The sequence below is a fragment of the Herpailurus yagouaroundi genome, unplaced genomic scaffold (genome assembly GCF_014898765.1).
Source record: "Herpailurus yagouaroundi ecotype Mexico unplaced genomic scaffold, PumYag 141, whole genome shotgun sequence".
NCBI classification, from domain to species: domain Eukaryota; kingdom Metazoa; phylum Chordata; class Mammalia; order Carnivora; family Felidae; genus Herpailurus; species Herpailurus yagouaroundi.
In genome coordinates, this window is record NW_024412396.1 from 27,379,915 (window position 1) to 27,402,722 (window position 22,808).

General features: G+C 36.2%; 1 protein-coding gene across 4 annotated transcripts in view; it reads right to left on the reverse strand.

The window, feature by feature from the left end:
- Positions 1-22,808, reverse strand: part of MAP4K5 (mitogen-activated protein kinase kinase kinase kinase 5) — a 113,467-nt gene that overhangs the window by 87,744 nt on the left and 2,915 nt on the right. For all 4 annotated transcript variants that reach the window (XM_040477105.1, XM_040477104.1, XM_040477103.1 and 1 more), the window contains exon 3: positions 2,193-2,250. In XM_040477105.1, coding sequence (XP_040333039.1) covers positions 2,193-2,250 — 58 coding nt within the window. The remainder of the gene's footprint in view (positions 1-2,192; positions 2,251-22,808) is intronic.

Below are 22,808 nucleotides of genomic sequence, written 5' to 3' on the forward strand. Positions count from 1 at the left end.
AAAAAAACCAAAGCTGAACCCTCACCCAATACCAAATACCAAAATTAACACAAAATGATCAAATACTTAGTAAGACTTAAAACTATAAAGCTCTTAGAATAAAACATAAAGCAAAGCTTACTCACACTAGATTTGGCAATGATTATTTGGGCATGACCAAAGGCACAGACGACAAAAGAAAAAATAGACAAACTGGACTTAACAAAAATTTTTAAATTTTATGTACCAAAAGACATGATCAACACAATGAAAAGGCAACCCACAGAATGGAAGAAAATATTTTCATATCATTTACCTGATATGGGGTTAATATCCAGATTACACAAAGAACTCCAAAAACTCAACAACAAAGAGACAAACCAATTCAAACATGGGCAAGGACTTAAATAGACATTTCTCCAAAAACGATATACAAATAAGCAAATGAAAAGATGTTCAGCATCACCAATCACTACAGAAATGCAAACAAAAGCTACAATGAGGTACCCCCATACCCATTTGGATGACTGCTATAACAAACAAAACAAAACATAAAAATAACAAGTGTTGGTAAGGATGTAGAGAAATTGGAACACTTGAACATTGTTGACAGGAATGCAAAATTGAACAGCCACTGCAGAAAACAACACGGTGGTCCCTCAAAAAATTAAAAATAGAATTACCATATGATCAAGCAATTCCACTTCTGGGTATACACTCAAAAGAAAAAAAGCATGTATGGAAGAAATATTTATATGCTCGTGCTCATACAGGAGCATTACTCACAACAGCTAAAATGTGGAAACAACCCAAGTATCCATCAATAGATGACTGGATAAATAAAATGTGGTATATACATTCAATGGAAATGTTTAGTCCTGAAAAGGAAGGAAATTCAGACATAATGTGACAACTGGATTAGTCCTGAGCCTTGACACTATAGTAAGTGAAATAGGCCAGTCACAAACACTCCAATACTGTATGATTCCATTTACATGAAGCATTCGGAGTAGGTAAATCACCAAGACATAAAGTAAAATGGTGGTTGCCAGAGGTCAGGAGGAGGACGGAAATGGGAAGTTATTATATAATGGGTATAAAGTTTAAGTTTTACAAGATGAAAAGAGTCCTGAAGATGGATGGTGGTGATGGTAACACAACATCATGAATGTCATATTTTATAACACTGTACATTTCAATGCACTTAAAAATGGTTTTGATGCTAAATTTTCTGTTATGTGTATTTTACCACAATAAAAAAACTGGAGGGGTGCCTGGGTGGCTCAGCCAGTTAAGCGTCTGACTCTCAGTTTTAGCTGAGATCATGATCTCAGGGTTTCGTGAGTTCAAGCCCCATGTCAGACTGTCACTGCAGAGCTGGTTGGGATTCTCTCTCTCCCTCCCTCTCTGCTCTTATTCTGCTCACACTGTCTCTGTCTCCCTCAAAATAAATAAATGAACTTAAAAAAAAAACTACTACTTCTCTCATTAGAAACTCTTAGGTTATCAAAATAACAAAATTATTTCATGTTTTACAAAGTTTTGTTTTCAAAGCAAATAAGTCTGTTTTTTTATTTTTAAATTTTTTAAAGTTAATCTCTACACCCAATGTGGGGCTTGAACTGACAACTCCGAGATCAAGGGTCACCTACTCTACCAACTAAGCCAGCCAAGCATCCCTATTCAGTATGTTTTAAAGCAAACAGCCTTCTGATACACGGAAGTGTTGGGAAAAAAAAAAAAAAAAGAAAAAAGAAAAGCATTAGGCTAACACCAGAATTATTAAACATAAATCAACCAGCCAAGGTGTAGCTGACATATAAAATACCATTATCCTATATATTGTCAAATATCTCACCCCATCAATGAATACTTTCTTAATTAAACTTTCATAAGAGCTAAAACTGAAGTTCAAATATTTCACAACCTTAAAAAATTACTTTAACAATGTCAATATGTCTTCCAATTTTTGAATGTACACGTTTCAAATTTTATTTCACAACAAACTTCACATCAAACTCATCTTTAACTAACAACCTCCAATGAGATTTAATGTAACCATATTGGAGATATTCTACTGCCCTGACAACATAAAGATTTCATTCTTGGAAGAAGGGAAATAAGGAAAAAAATATAAAAAATGTTTTTTATATTTATTTATAAGCTACACTAGAAAAGTGTTCAAAAATTGTCTTAAGAGTTTTAATACATACCAGGCTCCAATTTGATAATTTTTACTGCAGCCAACTCTCCTGTATGAATATTTCTAGCCTAAAATGAAAATAAAAATGTTTTTAAGTTTGTTAATTATATAAAAGTATGTGACACTATGTTCACTAATTGCTTAACAACCATGCTTTTAACAGAACTAAAAAACAAAATCTTTATTTCCAATAAAATGAGTATATTCATTTTTGCATCAAAGAAAAATATAGAAAAGATACACACACACACACACACACAGAGTTAGTGACCGTTAGTCCCACCACTCAAAAATGGCTATTGTCTTTTCTCTCTTTTTTTAAAGTTTTATTTATTTATTTTGAGAGAGAAAAAAAGGATGTGCACGCATGAGCTGGGGAGGGGCAGAGAGAAAGGGAGAGAGACCATCCCAAGTAGGTTCCATGCTCTCAGTGTGGAGTCTGATGTGGAGCAAAGTCACCAACTGAGATCATGACCTGAGTGGAAACCAAGAGTTGGATGCTTAACCAAATGAGCCACTCAGGTGCCCCCAAAATGGCTACTGTCTTTTCTTTATACTAGAAATAATATTTTTGTTAATTAAAAAATACTCATTGTTTTTATATATTCTGTAAGTATAATAATAGATCATTATGGGAAAATCTAGAAAAGCAAGTCATCCATATCTTACTACCCAGGAGAAAAAAGTTAACATATAGATAGTGTGCTTCCTTTTTTGCCCCGTGTAGATGCATGTGTATGTGCTGTAGAAGATGATGCCATCACAGTTTTCTACAATGTGATTTGTAATGCTGCATAATTTTCTACTGACGGGATAAAGACTGTATTTCAGTAATCTCCATCTGAACATGGAGAATTTTAATATTATTCTGTAGTTATAACTAGAGAGATTAATATATCTTAGCTTTGTATCTATCCACAGCCTTATTTCCTTTAGATAAATTGCTAGAAAACAAACTATTCACTACTTAACAAAATGTCATGCCAGACTTATTATAAGTAGTGCTGCAATGATTAGTGTGCAAATATTTTGGCACATATCAGAATTTATCATTGAGGCAACTTACAAGTGTAACTGTTCGGTCAAAGGTATGTGGATTTTAACATTTATTTACTTTTGAGAGAGAGAGAGAGAGAGAGAGAGAGAGAGAGAAAGGGGGAAGGGCAGAGAGAGAGAGAGAGAGAGAGAGAGAGAGGGAGACACAGAATCTGAAGCAGGCTCCAGGCTCCATGCTGTCAACACAGAGCCCGATGCAGGGCTCGAACCAACGAACCGTGAGATCATGACCTGAGCCGAAGTTGGATGCTTAACCGACTGAGCCACGCAGGCTTCCCAAAAGGTATGTGGATTTTAAATGAATATATTGCCATATATTGTTTTTATAATATATGAATTTATACTCTCACAAACCTTGGATGTGAAATCTGTATCTGTCAAGTTCTACTGTAGGTACAAATTTGTATTCTGTCTTTAAAATATCTTTCTCCATGCTATACATTACTTTAAACGGCCACATAATAGTCTATATAATCATTCTCCCTTATTGCTAGACATTAAGAACGCCACACGTAGTCTTTTCATTATTTAAGGTTATTTTTTTCAAATGGATTCTAGGACTGGAAATTAACTAGGTCTAAGGGTATGAACATAAGCATTTAAGGCCAGGGGCTCTGGGGTGGTTCAGTCAGTTGGGCGTCCGACTTTGGCTCAGGTCATGATCTTGTGGTCTGTGGGTTTGAGCCCCGTGTTGGGCTCTATGCTGACAGCTCAGAGCCTGGAGCCTGCTTCGGATTCTGTGTCTCATTCTCTCTCTGCCCCTCCCCCACTTGTGCTCTCTCTCTCTCTCTCAAAAATAAATACATGTTAAAAAAAAAAAAGGCCATTTAAGGCTATCAACGCATACTGTCAAAATAGTCCAAAAGCATTGTACCATTATGTTGTCACTGTGAATATGAGTGCTCATTTTCACTACACCCTGTGGCATACCATATGTGGAAATGCACTTTAATAATTTATGACACCTTTCACTTACTATGTTAGAATTCATATGTACATTTTCATACTTAGCATTAAAAATAAGGAAGGGGCATATCATAAAACAGGAATGTAAAATTATACCAATTTGCTGGATTAAATAAGTCACATTATAAGAGGAAAGAGGAAAAAGGAAAAAAGGGAAAGGAAAAGAAGAATGTAGGGAATATACCCTTCAAAGGAATACTTTTAGATATGACATATAGAAGATGAGAAAAATAATAGAATGGGGGAGAGGGGTACAGAAGGAAAATCACAAACAGAAAGGAAGAAGTAAAAAAGGATTTTCTACAGAAGTCTCAAATATTTTGTGACAAGAAGTTCATATTTTCCTCATCTCTCATGGTAAATAGTGTAAGGAGGGGTTTGGCAAAGAGTGAACAGACATTTTAACTCCCCCCATATAATTTACCTCTCCCCCAAACGCAAACGCATTTGGAGAAATGGGAACAGGTCAGCCAAAAGCTTCAAACCGTAACTACCCTCTCCTCTTTCTTGCCCTTGAACAAAATAATTGTCTGTTAGTGTCAGGTCTTGTCCCAGGTCCTAAGATCTTTCAGCATTTCAGTCCTCCCATGGGTTATAGAAAATTATGTGCATATAGATTTAGGCTGTCCACTGCTCAACTTTTCACATGCCAGCAAGATTCCAGTACAGAAAACATGGCCAGAAGTTATAAAATAAGTAGTAGTAATTGACTTCTTGGGAATCTTGTTCAGTGGGTTTTAAATGTGTATTAGAAGACAAATTCCATGATAATGATGCATTATATTTGTAATTTGTAATTATACTTTGGAGGAACTCTCATATTCATTAATTAATTCTATTAAAGACACAGCTCAGTAGAGTTGGGGAACTTGCCCAAGGCTATGCCTGCTGGCCAGGGGCAAGAGAAGGAGTTAGAACCTAGTAACTATATTGTGATGTCAAGGTTTCACTGCTTCTTTCAACAGATGAGAACTTTTTAAATCCAACAGGTACGAGAGGAAAGTATTAATTTCATAATATTTAATAGACTTCAGGGGTGACTTTTGTTGAAAATAAATGAAAATAAATGAATCATATTTTACATTAAATTATTTCCTATAATGGTTTCTAATATAAGAGTTGTGAATTCTTACATATCTGAAAGTCTTAAATAATTTGAGACTTGAATTTGACCCAAGGAAAAATATTATTAATTATTTTAAATAATCTGGAAAAAGCCTTCCAAAATGTTTAAAATCCATCTTAGAGGATTGGGAAAAATATCAACTGACAAGACTCAACTAATTCTTCTTGTAAGGCTATTGCATTATATCTGGCAAACATAATCCACTTTCATCCCTGCATGTTGATACACTTCCTGGTTTTCCCTCTTTCCATATCTAAGTGATAATTTTTCAAATTTCACTGGAATCTTATAGAAAACAGAAAAAAATCTATGGACATATGGTGAAAGTTTACACAGTGGAAAGAAAGATTTAAGTGTAAGAGACATAGATGGCACAAGAAAGTAACATATATGTACACTCACAAAAAATGACAGTTGAACCATTCAAAGTTCTAAAATTCAAGTAAGGAATGAAATGTTTAACTCATGTGACAGTGATAGATGCTGACATATCTCCAGCAACAAAATATTGTCAGGGTATTCATTACTCCAGTTTTCCAAGCAAAACAGGCATTAGGGCAATGCACTCTGCCAGTCACTAGAAACCAAAAGAAAATATGAGCCCATACTTCACAATTACAGACTCTCAAACGAGTGCCAACAGCATGAAAAGATCTAATATGCTTCTCTGTGAGTGTGAAACAATTAATTCTGATTTTAATCAGATTAACCAGAAGCAAAGGACTTGGTCTCTTACTTAAAAACACTGTCCTCATTCTGGTACATTCTCTTTCCCCTGCCCTTCTCCACATTAGCCTAGTTCATTTAGATTTCTCCTTCATGAAGCAATTTAGGTATCACCTCCTCCAGGAAGTCTTGCCTGATATTCCAAGGCTGGATGAAGTATGCTCTCTTCTTAGCTCTGGGCATGATGCTATAAAGAACTGTGCCATAGGCAGATGCTCTAAAAAGTTGTTGAATGGACAATTAAGACTGTAGGAAGATTATTACTCTCTTTACTTAAAAAATAAGGATAAAATATTAAAATCCTCCACACCTAGACAGTGCTACGAAACTGACAATATACTGCTTTAAATGATCTTTTATTTATGTTGATTCATTTTCAATTTTTATTATGATGCATTAAATGAAGTATTTTGGAGAAAAATTTTATTTGTAAAAAAGTACTACAAAGTAATATTTTGTTTTTAAAAAGTCAATTATAAAATGGCAGTCCCTCTCCTCCCCATTTCATCCCCCTGAGGTAACTACTGTTAACAGTTTAGCGTATATCCTTCATGACTTTTAATTAGGTTGATTCTCAAGAACACATATACTGACAGTTTAGTAGTTTCTTACAAAGCTAAACATAGTCTTTCCATATGATCCAGCAATCCCCACTTTTGACATTTACTCAATTAAGTTAAAAACTTAATCCACACAAAAATCTGTACAAGAATGTTTACAGCAGGTTTTATTCATAATTGCCCAAACTGGAAGCAATTTAGATGTCCTTCAACAGATAATAATAAACAAATTATGGTACATTCATACAATGGAATATCATTTAGTGATAAAAAAATGAGCCGTCAAGCCATGAAAAGATATGAACCTTAAATGTATACTGCTAAGTGAAAGAAGCCAGTCTAATACCATATGATTCCAACTACATGACATTCTGGAAAAGATAAACTAATAATACAGGGATCAACGTCAAGATAAAACTCTAGAGAGAAAAAAGAACAATGGTTTCCAGGCGCTGGAGCAGAGAGTGAGGAACAGGTAAAGCACAGGGAGTTTTTAGGGTGGTGAAACTATTCCATGTGAAACTGTAATGGTAGATACATGTCACTATGTATCTGTCAAAGCCCATAAAACTACAACACAGCAAGTGAATCTTAATGTAAAGTATGGACTATGATAGTAGTATATCAACACCGGTTCAATAATTATAATAAATGTACCACACTGATGTAAGATGCTAATAAAAGGAGAAACTGTGTGGGTACGTGGGTAGCTGGGGGGTAGATCAAAGTCTACATACTATCTGTTCAGTTATCTGTAAATCTGAAACTGTACTAAAAATTAAGTCTATTAGCTACTTTTTAAAGAATACATATAAAACTATCTTTTTAAGTATATACTTTCAGACACATTTAGGAGTCAATTTTTATGATTAAAATCAACATAAATATGTTGTTTCAATTTAATAAAACCAAAATAAAGACATAAGGATAAAGGACACCTTGTTTTGTGGGGTTTTTTTGTTTTTTAGAGATTCTGAGGCGCTCAGAAAGAAACAGCTCCTTGGAAGATATGAACTGCAGAACCAAATAAAATAAAGATGGTATTTTAAAATTCAGCTATACAATGCAGAAGCCAAAATATACTCAGTGACAGAAGTAAAGAGTAAAGAAAAAATATATACTAAAACTCCCACTTATAAGATAAATACTTAAATGCCCGTCTCCACTTTGAAGACATCTGTTCTCTCCAAATGAAGAACTGATGGGCAAATTTTTGTACTCTGTAATTTTCCAGCTGGATTTTTAAGACAGAGAGCAGTACCAGGCTCTTTTATAATAAAAGGCAAAGAGGCTTTCAGGAAAAAAAAAAAAAAAAAAGATCTAAACAGAGACTTACAGATTGAATTTACTAAAGAGATCTTTCAGAAGTTTAACTATATAATTTCACACTATAATCCAGAAGAGTCATACATAATACTGGTTTTTGAAATCCAACATTTCCCTCCAACAAGTTAAATGTGATATTCTCAAGTATTTTTGTTTTCAACTTTAATACACAAGAATGTGAAGATCCTGCATTATGTTTATAAAAGGAAGTAATGGAAGTACCATGGTACCGCTACAAAAAGGACCTAAATATATTTCTGATTCCTGTTTATTTTAGTAGGTTACTGATATTTGCTATGTTCAGTCTTAGAAGTATACTAATCACCCAGAACTCTAATATTACTATAGCTTATCTATTATTTAACTCTTAATTAGGAATTGAAATTACTGGGTGGGAAAAGATAAACTAATAATAAATGGGATTAATATCACGATAAAATCCATGAAAGAACCCTTCCTGTTAAATTAAGTTTCTATTCTCATTGCCAATGCATTTCCCTTTAACCTCTTAATCAGCATTTCCACGTCAATTTACTACCAGTGAAGTATTTTAACGCAAACTCTCCTGTCTTGGATTTTTTAATTCATAGTAAAAGTTACCCTGAGATTTCCATTTGCACAAACAGGGGGAAAAAAAGTAAAGATGCTGAACTTCCTAATTCAGCCATTTCTATTTCAACAACACCATGCAGCTGCCAGTTTCATCAGCTATGAACTTCTTCATATGCTGTGAAATTTTTAAGGTGACTAAAAATAAAGGAGAAGTCTTGTGTCTAGACATTTAACCTACAAGTTTTCAAGGAAGAATAGGAAGATATGACTTAATAATGAACATTACACCTCCGTAATCATTAAGTTAGAAGAGAATTTTTTTAAATTAAGTCAAAAAATGAAACATAAGTAATGACAGTCACCATGAACATTCAGCTCTTATATGCAACTTTCCTATTCTTCATATTAGACCCCTCATCCTATCTCCAATTAACTTCCTTCCAGCATATATTTAGGCCACAAAACTTTTCTGTAAGGCCAATTGGGAGCACCAGTTTTAAACATGCTCCCTTCCTCCAAAAATATTCTTTAACAGAACAGAAAATCCAGATACCTCAAAATTTAACAAGCTATCTCTAGGGACCAGTGATTATTCCTCAGAATCAGGATTAAACATCCTAGATTTAAGAATATGAACTATGGGGAGCCTGGGTGGTTCAGTCGGTTGGGCATCCAACTTCAGCTCAGGTCATGAGCTCATGGCTCATGAGTTGGGCTCTGTGCTGACATCTCAGAGCCTGCTTTGGATTCTGTCTCCCTCTCTCTCTCTGCTTCTCCCCTGCTTGTGCTCTCTGTCTCTCTCTCTCTCTCAAATGGAAATAAATAAACATTAAAAAAATATATGAACTATGATACAAAAGTAGCAACACAGCATCTATAAGGTTTAAAGAATACAAAGTCCTGGTTTATCCACAAAAGAAGTAAACAATTATGTCATAGTCTATAAAACCTTTATACCTAAATCTTTATGGAACATTGTTTTTGACTGGTTCAATTCATTGAACAAATACTACTGAATACCTACTATGTGCCAGGTACTGTTGATACTGGAGATTTAGTGAAAGAAAACAGTTCCAGGCACCTGGGTGGCTCAGTGGGTTTCGCATCCCACTCGTGATTTCAGCTCACACCATTGTTCGTGGGATGCAACCCCACATCAGGCTCTGAGCTGACAGCACAGAGCCTGCTTGGGATTCTCTCTCTCTCTCTCTCTCTCTCGCTCTCGCTCTCTCTCTGTCTCTCTGCCCCACCCCTGCTTGTGCGCATGTGCGTGCAATGTGCATGCGTGTGCATGCTCTCTCTCTCAAAATAAATGAACATTAAAAAAGAAAAACAAAAACAGTTCCTGCCTTCCAAGACTTTTATCAGTTGGAGAGAGATGAAAGTAAAGAGTACCATACAGTGTGAGAAATGCTCTCAAAGGTGATACAAGACAGCACAGCGGGGGTTCTGAGCCCACTCAAAGCTGGCTGGAGAAAGCTTCCAAGAGAAAATAAGTATAAGCTGAGACCTGGTAAGAAACATTGGGGTTAGGGGGAGCACGGTATGATGGTGGTGGTGGTCATAAGTGATTATGGAAGAATTCCAGGCAATGGTGTAGACAGGAGAAAATATGGGCATCTCAAAGAAGTAAAAATATCTTGTGTTAAGGGAACCTAAGAGGGAATGGTAAGACATAAGATTCCTCTGAAGCTTAGGACAGACTGTTTCACTCACTATTCTCTTGTAGCTACCATCTACTACTTTCTTGGTCACCCCTTCCTTGTTCATTTAACATTTTATAGCCCCTGGTTCACAGTCTTCCTCTCTACCCCTTCTCTTGCCTCCAAGAGAAGTCTTAGAGACTTCAACATCAGATTTACTTCCTGACTTTTCACTGACCTCCTATCTGCCTCTTGATTTCAAATACTATACATCCTGATGATGACCTACCCTTTCAGCCCACTAGTCCTTCTGTTCTTATCAAAGAATTCCCCTACGGCTACCAGGCTACCAATTACGTCTTAATTCCCCACACTCTCCCTAAACTGTCAGGGTTCCATGGCCTATCATTCCACTGACAGTCACTCTCTTACAAATATCCTTAATTTCTTTCCCATCTTCCCCTCTGTCACAGTAGCCTGGCAAAATCCAGGCATCAGATTAAACCCAATCATCCACTAATTCCATACTGGTTTTGAATAGCTAAATGTTGTTGGGGGAAAAAAATTTACAAAATCATGTCAGCTGGTCTTGTTTTCAAATCATAACACAGATCTCAAACTATAACTTCTCTAGTAGGTTTGACTTTCCACTCTTCATAAGGACTATTTTACTCCTCTTTCTTTAAACCTTCAATAATGCCTCAGCCTCTTGGAATTTCACCTTTTCTTTATCTAAATTCTCCTATGTAGTCTATGGCTTTAACAACCATCTCTAGGACAAATCTCTCCTTACTCAGCTCCAGACTCCTAAAGCCAGGGAAATCTGCCAAGCATCTCAACCTTAACATGTCTAACACAGAACACTTGGTTATCCCTGCTCCATAAACCCATTCATCCCTATATCTTCCCAATCTAAATAAAATGAACCACATCCACTCAGTTCCTTAAATCCAAAACCCAAGGTCCTTCTTCATTTCTTTCCTTCACATTCTTCACATCTGATATATCAGCAAATCCTGATGGCTTAAAAATATAAATCAAATCCATCCACTTCCTTTTACCTCCTCTGCTATACTCTAGTCCAAGCTTGTCTCCATTAGAAACTGGTAAATTATTTAATGTGAAATGCAAAGAAACAGCAAGCCTAGGATAACCCCTACTTTCTGGAATGCACAACTGAGCAGACAGTGTGCTCCCATTCACTAAAATGACAAACATAGGAAGATGAACACGTCTTATGGGGGGAGACAGGAAGGCAGTGAAGGGGCATAGATGAAGGGCTCATATTTGAACATATTTAAATTTTAGGTTCCAATGGAAACCTATCAACTAGTGAGAATGTGTAAGCCACTTAATAGATACCTCCTGAAGCACAAGAGCTAACCTGGATTTGAGCCAGATTTGGGCATCATCGACATTACTGAGTCCAAGCAGGTACATGAGATTACTTAGGAAGAAAATGGAGAACAAGAAAAAAATAAAGTCAAGAATAGAATGCTAAAAAATTACCCACATTAAGGGATAGTGAAAACAGACAAAACTACAACTAAAACCACTCCAGAGATACTATTCTATTAGAAGCTCAGTTTGGAGAAACTCCTAGAAATCATCAATTCAACTTCTCTCTGAAAAATAATTCTCTTCTACTTAGTCTAAATACAGAAATCATTTGGTCAATGTGATATTCACTTTTAAGATAACTTTAGTTGTATGAAGGCTTTTTTATGATAAGCAAAGTCTACTTTCCTATAGTTTCTCCTCAGTGGTCCCAGTTTTCATCTGTGAGAGAATACTGATTTAGTATATTTTTCCTGCTGTGACAAATTTCACATATCTAAGTTACTAATTTATTCAGTAAATATTGAGTCCCTATGGCAGTCAGGGGCTAGGTTCTAATTTTAACCCTCCTCAGGAAAAAAAAATATATATAAAAGCTCCCTTCTAACTACAAACATCCAACCCCTTCAAAATGCAACATACAGATTCATCACCATTCCCATCATTCCAGATACTATGTACTTTGACTAAGTGCTCAGAGTTTGATATCCAACAAAAATGACAGCAGTTGTAACATTAGATTCATATCATTAAAGAAGATTTTTTTTGAATTTCTATAAACTTATGATACTTTTAGAATTTAAAAATAAATGTTGAAAATGTTATATTCAAAATAGAATGCAATACTTTATCCTTTGACAAGAGCAAAGTAAAGTGCTTCATTTTATTTCTATCATAAATCCTTTCAGGAAAAAAGGGAGGTTATAAATATTAGATATTTTATACACTATGTAAGTTGTTATATAAATTTCAAGGAAACTGGTTCCAATAAGACTATCAAATTTATGGGAACAAAATATAATAAGGGTAGATTCACTTATAGCCTAAACTCCACATGAAAATTTAAAATAAAGACTAGTCATTCATTATTTTAATATTTTTCTCAGTGAGGGGTACCCAGGTGGTTCAGTTGGTTAAGCGTCCAACTTTGGCTCAGGATATGATCTTGAGATTCTTGAGTTCAAGCCCCGTGTCAGGCTCTGTGCTGAGAGCGCAAAGCCTGGAGCCTGCTTCAGATTCTGTGTCTCCCTCTCTGTTTGCTCCTCCCCCACTCGTGCTCTATCTCTCTCTCTCTCAAAAATAAACATTAAACAATTTTAAATTTTTTTTTCACTGAGCACCTCTCATGCATCAGGTACTTTAGATAAGCAGGTAATATTGCTGGAGCAAGAGCAAAGAATTACAGAGATTTACCTGCCCTGTTTGAGTTTCAATGGGACAGATTTTAGATAGCACCTAAAAAGGAACTGACTGCTTCTAAACATAGTATGTCCTTACTGTATAAGTAAGTTAAATGACTATTTGTCAAGGATAGGTTATGGGACACAAGCACTGTGGGAGAGGTTTCTGCCAACTCACCAACTCCTTAATTTTTGTGGAGTAAGTATTTCCAAGCTGCCTTCCACACACAGTTATACAGGTCTAGACAGGTGCTCCTGCTGCCATAGAGAGAGACTGTATTGCAGGGTTTCCCTGAAGACATATTACCAGGCAGACAGATTCAGAGCCTGAGGCCTTCCTGTTTAGGTCACTCCAAATCTGGCCACATGACTTAGATCTCAGGACACACTAAAGACTTAGCCTGTCAGGACACTTACTTGTCTGTGAAAACTGTTTTCCTAACCCTTTCTTAGAACAGATTGATTTTATTAAAAGGAGACTTTCATCCAAAAGATTACCTAAATTGAATTAATTATCTGCAAGTCCTAATGGCAAAGAAAAAAAAGGGCTTGTGTCAAGATTACAAGAGGTAGGGAATCACTGTTGGTGGGTGCAATGTTTTTGAGGAATAACTGGTCGAAACTCACTAAAACTTCAAAAAGCTTAGAAAATTTAATTCTAGAAATTTACTTAAAGAAACAATATTCTTTATTTGTGTGTTAAGAATTTGTTCAAGGACACTGATCACAGCACTGCTTATAATAAAGAAATACTGGAGACAGTCTACTTGTTCAACGATAATGAATTAAAAATTATACAATGATACAAGTAATACATAAATATAAAATGAGTAGATTTACTAACATAAAAAGTTTGTGATATATTATTTTTTAATGTTCATTTATTTTATTTTTTATTTTTTTTAATGTTTATTTATTTTTGAGACAGAGAGAGAGAGAGAGCATGAGCATGGGAGGGGCAGAGAGAGAGGGAGACACAGAATCTGAAGCAGGCTACAGGCTCTGAGCTGTTAGCATAGAGCCTGATGCGGCACACGAACTCATGAACCCCGAGATCATGACCTGAGCCGAAGTATGATGCTTTACCCACTGAGCCACCCAGGCGCCCCAATGTTTATTTTGAGAGACAGCACGTGTGTGCAAGGGAGACACAGAGAGAGGAGACAGAGAATCTGTAGCAAAACTCTGCACAGAGCTGATGTGGGACTCAAACTCACAAACTGTGAGTTCATGACCTGAGCCGAAACCAAGAGTCGGACGCTTAACCAACTAAGCCACCCAGGTGCCCCTGTGATATATTATTAAATGAAAAAAACTGAATTATCATACATATATATACACACACACACACTATATATATATATAACGTATATTGCAGTATATACTGTTAATGTTAGCTTTTAAAAGTCTACAGAAGTATCTACAGCAATGTTTATCTTTTGGTAAAGAAGATAGAGGTAATTTTTCATTTCTTCTTATATCATAGTTTTCTAAAAATGGGTATGTTGCTTAAAATGTATTTTAAAAATAAAAGGTAGGAAAGAAGGCTATTTCTGCCAAGGCAAGGAAGAGAGAGGCACAACAGGAAGGAAGGCAAATCCTTCCTACCCTTGGATCTATGCTACTGCAGAAATAATAATAGGAAATTATTCCTGGAAAAAAAACTGCTAAGAGACCCAAGCATCTCCATCATCTAATACAATTAGTAGCTGAAAAACTTAAAATGTAAAAGTTGTTAATAATTTACTGAGGGGCACCTGGGTGGCTCAGTTAAGTGGCTGACTCTTGATTTCGGCTCAGGTCATGATCTCACAGTTCAGTTTGTGAGTTTGAGCCCCACATCCGGCTCTATGCTGACAATGAAGAGTCGACTTGGGATTCTCCCTCTCTCCCTCTCTCTGCCCCTCCCCCGCTTGCACATGTGCATGCATGCATGCATGCACTCTCTCTCTCTCAAATAAAGAAATAAACTTAAATAATTTATTGAAAGTTACATCTGTTAAAATAATTTAAGACACGCTTACATTGGATTCTCCCTGATACTGGTAAGGACTAAAAAAGTGGGGCAGGACAGCACAGGACACCTACAAAAGGAGGTACATGTGTGTGCGAAATAACACACCGGTTCACAAGACAACACTAAAAGTCACATCCTTCTCAGGCAGTCCTGTTTACCTTAAATTAGCGGCACACAGAAGTAACTAGCTAATGCTATCTGCCTGAAATAATTAGTGTTTTATTTATTTTAATTTATAATAGCATTATATAATACAGTCTATGGGACTCAGTTAACCTAGATAACAATAACCATGAGTCTAAAGGTCAGACAAAATGAGGGCAAGAAAAGGCACAGTAAGAAGTGTCCCAACAACCAAAAAAAGGACAGACTTTCTTTTTAGTTATTTACATTGTAGGGTGGCTGTGAGCCGAGTCATCTTCACAGTAAAGACAAATCAACCTTGGGTTCCAATTTGGAAAATATGATGGTAAGAGTAACGACCAGGAGGGGTAACCAGGAAAAAGTGCCTCTTAAAACTGGTGCCGAGAACTGAAGCTTACACGTACATTCAAATCCATCCAAAAAATCCCTCATCTCTAAGCAGAGGAGTGAGGCCACGAAGTCTCATCTGACCATAATTTGTACAGAGCTTATTATGTGGTAGGCAATGTGTTAAGAGCTGTGTGTGCAGCAATGAATTTAAAGGTACAGTGCCGAGGCAGCTTGGTATAGAAGAAACAACAGAGATTATAGAGTCAGAAGAGCTAGATTCAAATCCTCAGAATGCCGCTTACTAACAGTAAGATATAGGACAAATAGTAAGTTTTTTCTTGGGTAAACTAGAAATGATAACATACCTGTCCCTACTTCATAGGATTATTTTCAAAAACAAAAAATATACTGATTATGGGAGAGCTAAACAAACATTAGTCACTCTTAGTCATTTTAATCTGATTTCGTTTTTGTAAAAATGTTGGAAGGTAGGGGCCAGTATGATTCATGGGCCCAAACACCTCCAAGGATAGATCAGGTTATCCGCCTGGTTTCCCAATTCATCTTCTCAAAATCTGAGTGGGAGATGATGACATTTAACAGAAATAGAGATATGTTTGACCTAAATTCATCTTGCCCTTTACAGAGACTTATCTACACTAACTTAAACAGTACTTCACATAACTGGAGAGCACTAGCCTTCTAATAACACTCAAATGTACAAATAGTCCAATACAGCCAAGTGAAAGTGCCTGCTCCAATTTATCTCAACTTGGACTAAGTTCTCAAATTGACAACAAAGCCCTGAAAATACATGTTTTCACTTGTTAATAAGCTTCATGTTTCTCTTCCTGTGTATTTAGTATGAAACCACAATTTAAACCTGAGAAGTGAAACTTTTGTAAATTTTGAAAGCAAAACTAGAAAAGAAATCTAAGTCAATCTGCAGTCTATCCCATTTTATCAACAACACTGGAAATGATGGATAAAGTGAAAATGGTAAACCTATGTAATAAAAATAACAAGAACGCTAAAATGTATTATAAGCCTAAGGTGAAGGCTATATCCACAGGTCAATTCTGGAAACAGAATTTATATACCTGCACCAGTGATGGCACTGTTTTATGTCCATCTTCACCAAGATGAAAGTATTTTAAAGACTTCTTTTATAGTTCTCAAAACATTTCTATGAAGACAGAAAAGAGTTTTTAAATAATTTGTCTTCAGCCATGATCCAGAGCATCACATCTACTGTCAGAACCATATTCTTTTTTTTTAGGTAGTCATAAAATAAGCCTACTTCTGCACAGTAAGAAAAACAAATACTAAATACGATTTAACCAGATGATTTATAAAATAGTAAACATCCATAACAGTACACTTCACCTTAATAACACATTTTATTTTCACATAACCTTACAAAATATTTAATTGTTATTGAACTTGATTTAATTAAAATCACAATGATCTGTACTCTTGCACCAGCCAATAAGTGGTATGATGGCAATGCCATGTCTTAGTTCTAATTCCTGACCCTTAAGTTTACAATTTAGCAGTATAGATAGGGTCAGGTGATTCAGTAAGGCAGAAATATTTAAGACTTCCTCTGATTACACAGATATTCACCTGGCTAGGTCCTCGTTTGCTTCAAGTCTTTGCTCAAATCTAACCTTTTCAATGAGGCGGACCCTGAAGATCCTCTTAGAATTCCCCAACCTGACCCCTCCATACCATCCTGGCAATCCTGATCCCCCTTAACCTGCTCATCTTTTCCTTCTTTCCATATCGTTAATCACCTGCTAACATATTACATAATTTTTATCATGTTTATTGTCTCTCTCTCCTACTAGAATCTAAGTTCCATAATAGCAAGAATCTTGGTCTTCCTCTTCACAGACCCCAAGGCCTCAAAACAGTATCTGGCACATAAGAGGCCCTCACTAAATATTGGTTAAATGTTAAATACACCTTTCCACCCTGTCATCACCCTGCTCCATCCCAGCTCCCCATTGATCAATGTGCCTCAGCCTAACCATACTCATAGGAAAACAAACAGAGCTGGAAATCTATGGAGGCTCTACTTTAGAGCAGAAGAGGGAGAGAAAAAAAGGGGGAGCGTAGAAGAAAGGGAGGGAAGGAGACTTTAAAAGTATTCCCCATCTATGTCCCTGATAACCCCATCCTAAGTTTTTGCCCTTAATCTTTCTAAATTTTCAATACCTCCCAAATTCTTTGTCTTGATTTTATTCCCTGTGGAATTGTGTCTCAAAATTCAGCAACACTCCTGGTCACTTGGGTGATAAAACAATCCTGAAGAATAATAACTGAAAAGCTATAATCATTCTCAATGGGAGGAAAAAAACAGAAGCAGTGGAAGAAACTGCTGGAAGAAGCAGTGGAAGAAGTCTGTCTCATTTCTTTTTCCTTTCATAGCTAAGCTGCTTCAAGGAGGGTTCTACATTCCCTTAACTTCCTTACTTACCATTCATACCTCAAATTTTACTCTTTTTAAAAAATTAATTTTAATTTTAATTCAAATATAGCCGACACACAGCATTACATTAGTTTCAGGTGTACAACATAGTGATTCAACAACTCTGTAAGTTATGCTATGCTCACAAATATAGCTATTGTCACCATATAACACTTTACAATACCACTGACCATGTTCTCTATGTTGTACCTTTCATTCCTATGATGTATTCATTCCATAACTGGAAGCCTGTACCTCCCACTTCCCTTTACCCATTTTGCCCATCCCCTTCCCCCACCCCCCCTCCCCTCTGGCAACTACCAGTTGTTCTCTGTTTTTATGGGTCTGTTTCTGTTTTAATTTGTTTGTTCATTTTTCAGATTCCACATATAAGTGAAATCATATGGTATTTGTCTTTCTCTGTCTGACTTACTTCACTTAGCATAATATCCTCTAAGTCCATCCATGTCATCGCAAATGTTAAGATTTCATCCTTTTTATGGCTGAGTAATATTCCACTTATATGCAGGTATGATATATATACATATATATACACACACATGTGTATGTATATATAGTCTATCACATCATACTTACCAATTTATCTATCGATGGACACTTGGGATACTTCCATATCTTGGCTACTGTAAATAATGCTGCAATAAACACAGGTGTGGATATATTTTTTTGAATTAGTGTTTTCCTTTTCTTTGCGTAAATACCCAGTAGAGGAATTACTGGGTCATATGGCATTTCTATTTTTAATTTTTTGAGGAATCTCCATACTGTTTTATACAGTGGCTGTATCAATTTACATTCTCACCAACAAGTTCCTTTTTCTCCACATCCTTGCCAACATTTGTTATTTCTGTTCTTTTTTTGATATCAGCCATTCTGACTGGTGTAAGGTGATACCTCACTGTAGTTTTGATTTGCATTTCCCTGATGATTACTGATACCGAATCTTTTGTTCTTAATCAACCCTTTCGATTCCTTACTTACACGACCACTATGTTGCTCACTCCTTCAAAACATATTGAGCACATACTATCTGGGAGGGACTGTGCTAGGCTAGCTGATTCAACAGTAGATGCAAGATCCCTGTTCTCATGCAGTCTGAATAGAGCAGGAGATTGACAGCAACGATGATATGTGATGAATGATGAGTAAGAGGGTAAGAAATCATTCAGCAAATAAACATGACCTTATTTAAGGGACAGAAAAGGCCTCCCTGAAAATGCAGTTTTTAAAAACAAATTTAAAGAGAAGATAGGTGAAAAAGAAGAAGCGGCAAAGTATTCTAAGAAAAGGAAATACTATCTGCAAAAACCTGAAGGACAGACAGTAGAGTGCATATAAGGAACTGAATGAAATTCAGTATGGTTAAAATGTCAGGATAGGCAAGGTCTTAAAGTGTATGATATTCTAAGGCTTTACTCCATAGACAAAGAGAAGGAGGAATGACACAAACTTCAGATTTATATTTTTTGAAGATCAATATATTTTCCTTATTGCAGTCAGAGCAAAGGGGAACAAGAATAGATGCAGGAGATGACAGAGATCTTGATTTCTATGAAATTCTTGATTTCTTTTTTTTTTTTTCTTAATGTTTATTTGTGAGAGAGAGAGGGAGAGAACACGAGCAGGGGAGAGAGGGAGACAGAGGATACAAAGTGGGCTCTGTGCCGAGAGTGGACAGCCTGATACGGGGCTTGAACTCACCAACTGTGATAATATGACTGAGCTGAGGTTGGACACTTAACTGACTGAGCCACCCAGGCGCCCCAAAACTCTTGATTTCTAGGAAAAGTTTCTCTTTTGTTTGTTCTTTGTTTCTTCTCAGACACCTTCAATGTCATTTTCTTCTGCCACCTCTCTTAAGACTACAGCATTTCCTCAACTCTCCTATAAAGTCTCTTGGGTGACCTCACCTATACTTCACAGGTACCACCCCATAAAGTGATGATGACTCCCAAACCTGTATCCCCAGTTCATCTCTCAAGTCCAGAGCTGCACTGTGCTACCATCTGTCAGACATATCCACCTATCAATGTCATATGTTGAAAACCACACACAAGATCCAAACCCACAAATTTAGTATTTTCTAATTCTGTTGATGGCAGCAATATAGTCACCCAAATCAGAATTTTAAATGCCACTGATTTCTTGTCCTTCCCCCAACTAATCACCAGGTAATTTTGATCATCTTCTAAATATGACTCATCCATCCCTTCCTTTTATCTCCAGTTCCAAAGCCTAAATTTAGGCTTATATGAACTCTCATTTGGATAATTCAGTGACTGGTCTTTATACTTCGAGTAACTTTAATCTATCCACTACACTGTGAGAGATTCCCTTCTACAGTGTTTTCTAAATTTATAGGAAGAAGTCCAGATTCTTTGACACAGGTCCATTATCTGGTCCTTTTCTGTCCAAAAATAGCCTGTGTTCTCCATCTATGACATCTCTGCCAGATTTGGTCACTCCAAATCCCTCAAAATTCATCGTGGCTTCTCAAGATACCAGGTGTTTGCACACACTATTCCCAGAGCCTGAAATATCTTTCCCATCTTGTCCACCTGAAAATCACCCTGAATTCTTTTAAAAATCCAGTTAATGTCCTTTCTTCCATTAATCCTCCCTGGTTCACGTCATACTTCTCTCTCCTCTCCTCCGTTCCCCTATCCCCAGTAAAAACAGAGCTGGGTATTTCTTTGACTTCACTTCTACTATTGCACTTACCACATTATAACTGTTTATATGTCTGTTTTCCCTACTAAATTACATGTTCCTTGTTGACAGTGTACTTTCTCTTTCTTGTGTTTGGATCCCCATCCCCTAACATCCAATTGGCATTCAACAAATATTTCCAGAATAAATGAATCTATATACAATGGGATCCTGGAATATGTTTCAAAGTGCCTCATGCCTTTTCAGAATTGTGACTTCTGGCTTAAGGGAGAGAAAAGGAGGGCATATATAAAAGAGGGATTCACCACAGTGGACCCAGTTCCCCCAGGACCCAGAAGAACCCATGGAAGTGATAAAACTACATGATAAAGATTTCCACACAAATTATACATTATTCATAATTGCAAAAAAATTATTTTAATTGAAGACAAAAATGAATCTTAGAAAGATTCACTAAATGGGTGTTTGTTCAACAGACCCTTTAAAAATAGATCCTTCAAAACTGGTATTTTTGGATAATATTTATTTACCAGGGAAAATACTAGCCATCCCAATTCAAGCAGAAAAAAGAGATACATTGAGGTCCTAATTTTATATAAATCATTTTTAGAAACATATTGGTTTAAAAATATCAGGAAAGGGGTGCCTAGGGGGCTCAGTCAAGCATCTGACTCTTGGTTTCAGCTCAGGTCATGATCTCACTAGAGACTGAGCCCCACATCAGGTTCTGCACTGACAGCACGGAGCCGGCTTGGGATTCTTTCTCTCCCTCTCTCTTTGCCCCTTCCCAGCTCAAGCTCTCTCTCTCAAAATAAATAAACAAACTTAAAAAAACTAAACAAACAAAAACAAGAAAAAAGCCAAAATAAACTATGTTGAATTATTAACAGCATTATCTCTGGGTAATTTTCTATAACTAATGTCATTCAATAATTTATTGAGCATCCATCTGTTATCACACAGTGATGAACAAGAGACATCTATTCCTGCCCTCCTGCAGCTAAACATGTCATACTTGTATAATCAATCAGAAAAAGCAATACAGGTTAGAAAAATACATGGGCTCTAAATTTATATCCCACAAAAGGTAAAAAAAAAAAAAAAAAAAAAGATTTCTAGACCTTCTCTGGAATGGAGGTTGGGAACAATTTCGATACAGAAATTTCGATAAAGACCACCACAATGGCTTGTACTGTTAACTACGAACTGTATCATGATGCTGTACTCTCTAGATCACTTGACATGTCTAGATCTGTGGACAGAAGATAGTGAACACACTGTATCTCCAGACCTCTTCCTGCTGGCAGATTTAAATATTAACATTAATTACAAATAAAATTTGCCCAGCTTAAATTTAATCTTTATCCATCTTCCACCACATTTCCTTTCTCTTTTGTGTTTCTTCCCCCTGCATGCCCTATTTATCTAAAAGAATACTTATCCTTTCAACCAGGGAATCGCCAGATTGAGCTCTCCCCTACTGGAGATTCTCAGCAAAGACAGGAGCTTCAGAGCAGATCCGTGTTTTCGAAGAACATATATATAATTCACAAAGACTCTCAAAGGTGTAGTCCTTCTAAAGTTCCTGCTTCCTAAGATACCTGCTTTTCCTGGCAAGAATAAAATCCTGTTCCAGATGGTTGCTGGAGCTGTAATATTTATAAAGAAAAGTACAAATAATACCTGACTACAACAGCAACTAATGTACCTTCATTACTCTTCACTGTTATTATTTTACTAACTTATATCACTGACTGAAAATACTTCTAAAACTTTCAAGGATTTTCAGTTCATCAGAAACAGAGTGATAAACAGCAAAATTGCTCTGAGCTCCAAAACTTCAGCACTACATCCCAAATGTTACATGTTTTTAGGAATATTAAGGAGTAAATACAAACTGACAAAATCCTGTAGGATTCAGAGAGCTGAAAAAGGATATGCTATGAAATATTCTTTCAGAAATATTTTTCCTAGAGAACTCAAATAATTGAAGTTTGTACTAAAAATACATGGCAGGATATCATAATAGGAATTACAGAGAAACACAGAGTATTAAGTGCTAATTTAATGTTGTGATGTTGAAAGAATATGCCCAGACAACGAGGTGATAGAATTACTGACAGTTATTCATTCATTCATTTATTCATTCATTCAATCTTCAAATTTTTAGAAGCACTTACTCTATGCCAGACATAATTCCAGGTGCTGTTAGAAACAGAGCAGTGAACAAAACACATAAAACTCCTGCCCTCATTGAGTACATTAGTGGATTGAAACA